The sequence below is a fragment of the Euleptes europaea genome, chromosome 11 (assembly GCF_029931775.1).
Source record: "Euleptes europaea isolate rEulEur1 chromosome 11, rEulEur1.hap1, whole genome shotgun sequence".
Taxonomy (NCBI): domain Eukaryota; kingdom Metazoa; phylum Chordata; class Lepidosauria; order Squamata; family Sphaerodactylidae; genus Euleptes; species Euleptes europaea.
The window spans coordinates 79,461,410-79,471,355 of NC_079322.1; the positions used below are offsets into that span (position 1 = coordinate 79,461,410).

General features: G+C 60.5%; 2 protein-coding genes across 2 annotated transcripts; both read left to right on the forward strand.

Annotated features, from left to right (window-relative positions):
- Window positions 1–307: 307 nt before the first annotated feature.
- ZNF775 (zinc finger protein 775) lies at window positions 308–3,121 on the forward strand. Its single transcript, XM_056857184.1, has 2 exons — window positions 308–386; window positions 1,446–3,121. The coding sequence occupies exons 1-2, from the start codon at window positions 308–310 to the stop codon at window positions 3,119–3,121; spliced, it is 1,755 nt and encodes a 584-aa protein (XP_056713162.1).
- A 2,100-nt stretch (window positions 3,122–5,221) lies between these two features.
- On the forward strand, window positions 5,222–9,693 carry LOC130484281 (myeloid zinc finger 1-like). The gene is made up of 5 exons (XM_056857185.1): window positions 5,222–5,239; window positions 6,433–7,210; window positions 7,274–7,519; window positions 7,609–7,935; window positions 8,825–9,693. The coding sequence occupies exons 1-5, from the start codon at window positions 5,222–5,224 to the stop codon at window positions 9,691–9,693; spliced, it is 2,238 nt and encodes a 745-aa protein (XP_056713163.1).
- Window positions 9,694–9,946: the final 253 nt, after the last annotated feature.

Here is a 9,946-nt window from a genome sequence, read left to right on the forward strand (position 1 = left end):
AAATGGATACTAGTCATGATGCATACCTATTCTTTCCAGGATCAGAGCAGCATGCCTATTCTATTAGGTGTTGTGGAACACAGGCAGGATAAATGCTGCTGCAGCCGTCTTGTTTGTGGGCTTCCTAGAGGCACCTGGTTGGCCACTGTGTGAACAGACTGCTGGACTTAATGGGCCTTGGTCTGATCCGGCATGGCCTTTTTTATGTTATGTTTCTTTCTTGCCTTAAAAAGAGGGGGAGAAGGTGAAGGATTCTCCACATTGACACCTGTGTCTGCATTTGCCAGGTGATCCAGCATCACGAGACATGGAACCGACGGAAGAGATCAGCCTCTGGAACCTGAGAGAGGTGGGAGCAGAGGAGGCCCCCCTGGACATGGGCTCAGGTGCGTGGGGATCCCCGTGATGTGGCTGGACGGGCAAGAAAGGCCAGCTGGCTCTCTAGCTCCTAGGAGTCCCCGCTTTCCAGAAGGCTTTAAACTTTTATTTTCGATGCACCCATCTTTGTGCACAAGGCAGGGCCAGGCATTTGGTCTCTGGAGATCAGTTTCCGCGCCCTCCCCCATTGGAGGCATCCAGGATCCTTTCACTGCCATCTTCTGGCCAAACCCAGCGACGCAAGGAGAACTGCTGGAGCCCTAAGCCACAGTTCAGATGTCAGAAGTCCCTGGGCCAGGGCCAGCCTTTTAAAATATATTGTCTCAACAGGAGGAATTTGGTTCATTAGCCTGTTGCAATTGTTGCAGATCACCGTGTAGATCTAACTCTGTGATTCCTTTTATGAGGAATAGATAAATTCATAGGCCTGTTATTAGCCATGGTGGTCCAGAGTACTGGCCTTTGAATAAAGTAACATAGATGTCATATGAAGTGCCAGACCTTGAGTTTAGGACAAGGAAACGCTTGAGCCAAAGCGAGTTCAGAGTCAAAACACAAGACGGCATAAAACAGCATCAGAATGCTGTTTTTTCTGCCTGTACAACCTTGACATTAATCGTAGTACAATTGCAACTTTAGCAACAATATTTAGAGAAGCTGGTTTCTGTGTAAGCCATAAAAACCATTTTGCCAGGGGTACCGGCATCATGACACCGGAGCAGATTCAGGATTTCTCTGGTGGGGACCCCTCCTCCTCCTCCTGAGCCGTTTCAGAGGTCGGCAGTAGAAGAGCTAGATTATTAGGTATTATTTATTTATTTATTTATATTTATACTCCGCCCTTCCTCAGCGGAGCAAAGGTTTAGTAGTCTTTGTCTAGCACTGTAACCATTATGCCATGCTGCCGCCGCTCTCTCATGCCGCTCCCTGTGGTGGGGCTTGCTGGTCAGGTGCCTGGTCCGGTCCGGCTCTGGCGGTGGCCCTGCTTGGTTCACCGGTTCCCAGGTCAGAATCTGTTAATGGATCCTTTTGCTCCCTTTGAAAATGCTTTTGCTTTGATCTTACAGACGTCCCACCCATGGCCAAAATCAAGAAGGAACATCCTCTGGAAGGAGATGCAGCAGAGCGACCCCCCGAAAAGCCTTCTGGACAAGGCGCCGTCTGCCAGCAAGTCGGGAGGAAGAGGAGGAGTTTTTTGCGGATCCGCAAAGCACTGGAGACCCAGCCGGCGCCGACAGGGGTGTGGCTACAGGAAGGAGAAGACTTTGGCCAAGGAGACGTCAAGAAGTCGGGAGGGAATGTGGTGGGAGACGGGCTGTATGACAAGGTGGTAGTCTTCCGGGTGGGGGAGGGCCAGATGAGCCGCAGGTCGTGCGCGGCGGAGGGTGACTTCTCCTGCAAGGAATGCGGGAAGCGCTTCGCCTGGAGGTCCTCCTTGAACATCCACAAGCGCATCCACACGGGCGAGAAACCCTTCCAGTGCCAGGCCTGCGGGCGGCGCTTCAGCCAGAGGCCCAACCTGCTGTGCCACCAGCGCAACCACACCGGGGAGCGGCCCTTCAAGTGTCCCAGGTGCGAGAGGAGCTTCCGACAGAAGCAGCACCTGGCCAAGCACCAGCGGACTCACACCCGGGCCCGGCCCGGCCCCCACGCCTGCCCCGAGTGCCAGCGCAGCTTCAGCAACAAGGCAGTCCTGCGTTTGCACCAGCGGGCCCACGCCCATCACCGCCAGCTGGTCTTCCAGGAGCTGAAGAAGGCCTACAAGGAGACGGTGGCGCGGCAGCGGGAGGAGGCCCGGGCGGGGCTCAGCTGGATGGCCAGGCCCAAGGGCCGGCGGCGGGGGGTGAAGAAGTTCATCTGCAGCGAGTGCGGCAAGGGCTTCACCTGGTGGTCCTCCCTCAGCATCCACCAGCGCATCCACACCGGAGAGAAGCCCTTCCCCTGCACCGAGTGCGGCAAGAGCTTCACCCAGAAGCCCAACCTCCTGCGCCACCTCCGCTACCACAGTGGCGAGAGGCCGCACTCGTGTTCCGAGTGCGGGAAAGGCTTCGCTCAGAAGCAACACCTGGTGAAGCACCAGCGCACCCACGCGGCGGAGAAGGGATTCCAGTGCCACGCCTGCGGGCAGAGCTTCCCCACCAAGGGGGCGCTCACAGTGCACCAGCGGGCTGGCCACGTGGGAGCCAAACTCCTGGCTACAGGACTGGTGGACGAGAAGGGGTGTCTTCCACTTGGCCAGCCAGGGAGCCTGGAGGTGATGATGGGCTCCCTGATTGCCAGCAGCCAGAGGATCTTCCAGCCGCCAGATCTCCTGAGCCACCCGAACGATGCGGATGGGCAGCCGGTCCTGATTGTGGAGCCGGGCACTCGGCCGCAGGCGCTGTCCCAAACCAAGAAGGGCGTCTTCTGGAAGCCGGAGGTCCCCAAGCCGACTGCCCCTGAGCAGAAGCAGTACATCTGCAACGAGTGCGGGAAGGCCTTTGTCTCGTGGTCGGCTCTCACCATCCACCAGCGGATCCACACCGGCGAGAGGCCCTATCAGTGCGGGGAGTGCGGGAAGAGCTTCAGCCAGAAACCCAACCTGGTGAGGCACCAGCGTTACCACACGGGGGAGAAGCCCTATCCGTGCACCGAGTGCGGGAAGAGCTTCGTCCAGAAGCACCACCTCACCAAGCACCAGCAGGTGCACAAGAAATGCGCCCGCCAGGTTCCGGCACTGACTGTGAAGACGGAAGGGCTGTAGGGAGGTGCTGGTTGGAAATGGGGACAAAGATTGCCAGTTTTTGCCTTTTAGTAACCCATTCGCAGGTGAGGAGGAAGAGGGACCTGCCTCCCCCCCCCTCCTGAGATTTATGTGGGGAGGCCTGTCGTGCCCATTCTGTCTCCTGGCTTTGAAGGTGTGCACATCCGGTGTGAGCCCCGCAGCTTGGAGTGGATTGGGCCGTAGCCCCATGAAAGCCACCAGAGGGTTGACCGACTGCGGTTCTCTGCGATGGTTTTCCATCCCAAGCCAGGTGCAAAGTATCTCCTTCGCACGAAGACTCGACTCCCCAATGGGAACTCTCTTCAAAAGGGTATTCTCTGGGGGATGCTCTGAGGACTTGTAAGAGGACCATAAGTATGTTTTTTGTTTTGTTTTTCCTCATATGCCTTGGACTGTGATCTTAAGCACGCTTAAAACAGACTTAGGCCTGATTTGAGCTTGACTCTAGGGGGGCAAAGCCCTTTTCCCATGAGGCATGGCACTTGTGTGATGTGCGACAGAGAGTTGCTGCCCATGTTCAGCAGTGCCCTGGTGCGCACCGCTGCCTTGCGCAGGTAGCAGCCTGCTTTACACGGGAGACCATGGAAGCGTGCTTTTAAAGACCTGTGTTTTTTTGTATGGTTTTTGTCGTCACCTGCTTTGGGTCCCAGTCATCTGGGAGAAAAGCACACTTATAAGTGCGCTAAATAATAATTAAGCTAAATTAAAAGCCCTATGGGAAAAGTCCTTTTGGCTTTCCAATGTTATGCTTCAATCAATTCTTACTTCCAAACAAGACTGGAATCTGTAATGTGTGAAGTGTTACCTTAAGTGCGTTTAAACATGGGGGTGTTTGTATCTTGAGACTTGGACCACAGAATGAAATCGATTTATCATTTGAAGAAACTGGATGAATTAAACATCCATGTATCACGCTTCTGTCTTTGGTGGCTGGGAAAGAGGCCCCAGAGAGGGGGCACTTATTTGTTTGCATTATTCATAATCCGCCTTTCTTGCAGGGCCTCCAGGTAGATTACACAGAGCAATTCTAATGGAAGGAAGCGGGGAACGGTGTCTTTCCTTGCTAGAAAACTCTCTTAGGACAAGTGTTCCCTGGAAAGCACCCTAACCAGTGGCCGCCACTCATGGGTCTACCAAGGACATCTAGACTGACCCACTGTGATGGTATCTTTCTAGTGCAGTACTAGAGCAACAACGAACTGACCGGGTAGAAACTCTGGAAAATATCTTATAACCAACTATGTGCTGTATAGCGCGTAGGGAAGAGATTCAGAGGAATATCCCAAAGAAATAGGTTGTCATAATTGAAACCAAAAAAACTTTATTAAAAAAGGGGGGGTTTATAAAAGAAAAAAGAGTTGTGGGGCAGGGATCTGAAAGGGCAGCAGGGTCTTGCAAGAGAGGATCTCCATTTACACACTGGGAAGGGGCCGCCTTGGGTGGCTCATTGGCTTTAGGTAAAGGCAGGCAAGGTTGCCTGTGGGGCAATATTGCTTTTGCCAAGATTTCAAACTACAGACTGTCTAAAAATTAATCTGACAAACGTTGCTCAGTAACTGACAATATGCTTTTGTCAATAGGGAGAAGGGGACAGAAGGGGTGGAATAGGTGGCTGAGGGGTCTTCCCCTGGGCAGGAGGGTAGGGTGGGGGATAGCCTTGGAACAAAGAGGGAGGTGCATGGTGGGAGAGCCACATCTTTGAAGTGGTATGGTGTTCTCCCCACCCCCACCCCCGGTGAATAAGGCTATTATGAGTGTGTAGGACTTGGGCGCCCCACATCTCTTGTGGTTGCCCTGCAATAGAGGCCTGTGATGCTTAATCAAAAACTTTAGGGGGGGGTCTTGGTTTCCAGACCAACAACTTCCATTTCGTAGCGACATCAGATCACAGCTTGAGTGTTCGTGACTTAAGAACCTCAGAAGAGTCCTGCTGGATCAGGCCAGTGAGGGTCCATCTAGTCCAGCATCCCCGCCTCACACAGCGGCCAACCAGTTTCTCTGGAGGTCCAGCAACAGGGCAGAGGGGCAGAGGCCTCGCCCTGATCAGAACCTCAGAACCGCTCAGGGAGTGAGACTCGCATGTCGGACTGGCAGCCGGTAGGCATCCGGGACTAGGCAGGGTCAGTCCCTGTCCGTGCTCTGCCCCGACTGCTGCCCCGTCCCTATGGTAACCTCTGGCTGGGGCATGCAGGCGGGTGAGACGAGCGCGCCCAGCAATGTCCCCCACCCTGGGGAGCCAAGCAAAAAAGCCACTGGGGACATATCCTCATGGGGGGCACTTCCCACCTAGGATGTGGAGGGGGCAAGGAGTCCAGAGCAGCCTGCTTGTAGGTTTTCAGCAGCCCCACCTGCCAAAAACGTCTGGCACGGCCCCTCCTGCCTGCAGAGGGCCACTCCCAAGGCTGGCGTGAGGAGGGCAGACCCTCCTCTTCTGGGGGGACCCCCAGCGGTGCAAAAAGAGCCCGAGGCCTCCCCCCTCGCTCTGCAGGGCCAAGAGAGGGAAGATGCATTGGGCGGCTCTGTGGCAAACGAAAAGGAGGGGGATCCTCTCTGAAGGGAGACACCTGAGGACAAGGACATGCTGATGGGGGGAGGGAGACTGTGCACAGACACTGCTGACCTTCCCCCACCTCCCCAGTTCTGGCGCTCCAGGAGAATCAATTCCAATCAAGGTGATTTAAAGCTGCTGTCATGGAGGCGAAGCAGTTACATCGAAAGGTATTGATTTAGAACTAAAGAGAGCTTTTTGGCAACCTCCGAGCCCCCCCCCCCGCGAGTTAAGTTTCTTAATCAGTTGGCAATATTTTACTGCTTAGAATATATTCCTCATTTCAAACAACTTCTTTAAAAATCTTTCTTTAAATGGTACATTGCTTGGTTTAAGAGAGCTTAATGCACAAGACCCTGGATAGCGCCTCTTGCTAGCTGAAGCCCAAGAAACACAGGGGCTGGGGGGGGGGGTGCGGAATCATGATCCCCCCCCAATGGGTGTCCATCTGGTATTATAAACTAAAGGCAATTGTCATCAGATTAATGGAGCTCTAAAATCTGCCCGTGAGAGGGGAGGGCACCCTGGCCATCTGCTGGGCATGGAGTAGGGGGTCACTGGGTGTGTGTGTAGGGGGGAGGGAGGTGTGGATTTCCTGCACTGGGCAGGCGGGTTGGACTAGATGACCCTGGGGGTCCCTTCCGACTCTCCCCGAGCCCAGCCTTTCGGCCGGGGAGTGAGAGCGGGATCGAGACTGAAAGGAGTAAATGACAGCAAGACGATTCACCCCCCCCCCCCCCAGGGCTCCGTCTCCCTCTTCAGGCCCCCCGCTGAGCCACCCAGAGCCACGCTGCCGCAGCAAGGGGTGGGGGGCGCGCCCCCTCCCCAGCCCCCGAGCAGAGAGGGCCCGGGGGGCGCGCAGCCCTCGCAGGGGCTCCCCGAAGCCCCGCCGCCGCCCGCCTGGAGACCACGGCAAGGAGGGGGCGCCCCCGGGGGGCGGGGCCCCTCGCAAGACGCGCGTCTCCCCCGCCCCGAGCCCTCCGCACGCTGCACGGGCGCCGAGTCGGGCGGGGGAGACGCGCATCGCACGCGTGGCCAAGCCCAGGCGACCCCGCGAGGCAAGGCGCGCACCACTGGCCTCCTGGGCGGGGAGGAGGGCGCGCCCCCCACCGCCACCCCCACCCCCACCGCAGCCCGGCCCGCATGGGCCACGAGAGGCCGCCGGAAGACCCCCGCCCGCTCGCCCGCCCGCCCCTGCCCCCAATCGTCCCTCGGGGCCAATCGTCCCTCCCGCGCCTGGCTTCTGGCCGCCCCTCCTCGCGGGCCAGGCGCGCCGGCCTGCGGGCCCGCACCGGGCTCCTCGGCGGCGGCGGCGGCCGGGCGCGCAGGGCGAGGCGCGGCGAGGCGGGCGTCCAGGCGCCAGAGGAGGCGGAGCGGCGCAGCGGCGGCAGGAAGTGTGGCGTCCCGGCCGCCCAGGAGCCGCGCAGCGATGCAGCGCAGCAAGCCCCGCGCGGGGACGGCGCCCGCCTCGACGGCGGCGGCCGCGGCCCGGGAGGAGCAGCCGGCGGCGGCGGCGGCGGGTGAGCGAGCGGGCGGGCGGGCGGGCGAGGGAGTGGCGGCCGGAGCCTCCCCCCGCCCACGAGGGCTGAAGGGGCCGCCGCCACCCCCACCCCCCCGCGGCGGGGCTGCGCTCCGGGCCCGGGCGGCGCACGTGGCCGGGGGGGGGGCGTTGGGAGCCTGGCTGCGGCAGACCCCGCCGGGCGGGCCCCACGCCGCCGCCGCTCCGGCCACCGCCTGGCCGCCTGACCTTGGGCGGCTCGCTTCGCCCTTCGGGGGCGCGCGGGGCCCCTTCCCGGGGCCGGTCCGTGCGGGGAAGGGGCGGGCAGCAGGTCAGTGCAGGGGGGGGGCTTGTGTGTAGGGGGGCACGCCGGCCCCTGCAAGCCCGACCGGCTGCGCCCCCCCCCCGCGTCCCTTGCAGGGTCGGGGCGCCGGCCTGGGAAGCGTGAGGTGGCGTCGCGGGAGAGGCTGCCGCGGCGCCCCCCCCCCGCGGCGACGAAAGACTACGGGCCCCGCCATGCCCCGCGTCCCCGGGCCCTGCAGCCGGCCGGGCTTCTGCCGCGCGGCATTGTGGGGCGCGTAGTCCCCGCCTCCCCGGCCCGAGGAGGCCGCGATGCCGCTGATGTCATCGCCCTCCGCGGGGCTGCGGCGAAACCGGCTCCGGGATCTGGGGCGGGCAGCCAAGCGGCGGCGTGTCTCGGCCGGCCCCGCGCCGCCTTGGGCGCCTGTGCGGGAATGCCTGCTGGGGGCAATGGGGGGGGAGGCTCCTAGGCAGACCCCCCCCTCCATGGTGGGAAGGGAGCCCGGCTTCGGGGGGGGGCAAAGAGGAGTGCACCCTAACCCCATGCCATTGGCAGCAGCCAGCCTGAAGGCGCAGCTGGCAAAAAAAACCCCCCCAGTGCACTGCAGAGCCCTGGATGAGAATCCCGGCACATGACGGGTTCCTGGGTGCAAACCCTTCCTTGGGTGTCTGCTGTGCCCCTCTGTGAAAAATTAAATCAAAAGAGTTTCCGTCTAGACATTAGGAAGGATTTTCTAACCCTTAGAGCGGTTCCTTAGTGGAACAGGCTTCCCCAGGAGGTGGTGAGCTCTCCTTCCCTGGAGGTTTTTGAGCAGAGGCTAGATGGCCATCTGTCAGCAATGCTGATTCTGTGACCGTAGGCAGACCATGAGAGGGAGGGCACCTTGGCCATCTTCTGGGCACGGAGTAGGAGGTCACTGGGTGTGTGGGTGGGGAGGTAGTTTTGAATTGTCCTGCATTGTGCAGGAGGTTGGATTAGATGACCCTGGGGGTCCCTTCCAACTCTATGGTTTGATGATTCTTCAGTCCCGCTTCTCCCCCAGCCGCACCCCAAGACCTGCTGTTGGGACGACAGGCACTTTGCCACCCCTGGTTTATTCTGCATGCAAGACCTGAGGGAGGCGCAGATGGGAGGCCCGGGAGGGAGCAGCCCCTCCCCCGGCCTCCCAACTCCTGGCTGGCTTTTGGCCCGCCTCCGCTTGCTGAACTTTCCCTGCAGCCAGCTGGCTGCTTGGGGCTGGCCTGGCTCTTTTATTGTGCTCGGTCAGGATGCCAGCTGCTCTCTCTGCTGGCATCCGTGATGCTCACGGACGCTTCTGCTGTGCTTTCTCTCCAGGAGGTGGCAGCCCCATGGAGGGGGACCAGGATCCAGGGGGCCTGGCCCAGCAGGGCTCCCCGCCGGCAGAAAGGCCCTTCCCCTTCCCTGCCTGGGAGGAGAGCTCAGGGGACGAGAACGCCTTGGTCATCCACAGCCAGGTGGAGGAGGAGGAGCACAAGTGCCTGGTGTGCGGGGAGAGCTTCCGCCAGCCGCTGAGCCTCCTGCGGCACCAGAAGCAGCAGCACGCTGGCGAGCGGGCCTTCCTCTGCCCCGAGTGCGGCCGGGGCTTCAGCCTCAAGCACAACCTGATCATCCACCAGCGGATCCACACCGGCGAGAAGCCCTTCAGCTGCGGTGTCTGCGGGAAGCGCTTCAGCCTCAAGCAGAACCTGCTCACGCACCAGCGGGTGCACGCCGCAGAGAAGCCCTTTCCCTGCGTGGCCTGCGGGAAGAGCTTCCGGGAGCAGCAGCTTCTCCTGGCCCACCAGAAAGGGGACTGCGGCGGGGCTGCCGAGGAGAAGCAGGAGACCCCCGCCCACCCGCGGACCCACGGCAGGGAGAGGCCCCGCTCGGAAAGCGGCTGCGCGGAGGGCTTCGCGCAGAGGACCCTCCGGGTCAAGCACCAAGAAAAGCCCCACCGGAACGGAGCGGCTTTTGCCTGCCAGGAGTGCGGGGAAGGGTTCAGCTGCCGGAGTGGCCTGGTCAGCCACCAGAGGATCCACCAGAGCGGGCGGCCGCTGCAGCGCGAGGAGGGCAGGAGGCATTTCGGCCAGAAGGAGGCGGCTGAGGCCCCTTTCCAGTGCCTGACCTGTGGGAAAACTTTTGCCCAGAAAGGCAATCTTGCCGCGCACCGGAGGAGCCACCTGGGCGAGGAGATGCTCAGCTGAGACGGTCGAGCAGAACTGGACGCGTTGGGGAAGTGGCTGCTGGGAAAAGAGCCTTCTGCGAGCCAAATGCCACTGGGAAGCGCCGGTGGTTTCTGCAGGAGGGGGGCATCCTGGGTGTATACTTGAAGAATGAGAGCGCCCAGATGGGTGGGGCTGCCACGGGGGGTGGGGTGGATCCTGGCCATGGAACTCTGGGTGCCCTGAGAAGGTCGGGATCCCATCTTATGTGAAATTGGAGGGTTGTCGGGGGACC

Excerpts from the sequence above, each read along its gene's own strand:
- ZNF775 (XM_056857184.1), top strand. The coding sequence starts at position 308 with ATGGAACCGACGGAAGAGATCAGCCTCTGGAACCTGAGAGAGGTGGGA. Across the intron at positions 387-1,445 it reads CCCCCTGGACATGGGCTCAG|ACGTCCCACCCATGGCCAAA; the intron begins GTGCGTGGGGAT and ends TTGATCTTACAG.
- LOC130484281 (XM_056857185.1), top strand. Across the intron at positions 7,211-7,273 it reads GCCGGCGGCGGCGGCGGCGG|GGCTGAAGGGGCCGCCGCCA; the intron begins GTGAGCGAGCGG and ends CCCGCCCACGAG. Across the intron at positions 7,520-7,608 it reads GGGGAAGGGGCGGGCAGCAG|GGTCGGGGCGCCGGCCTGGG; the intron begins GTCAGTGCAGGG and ends CGTCCCTTGCAG.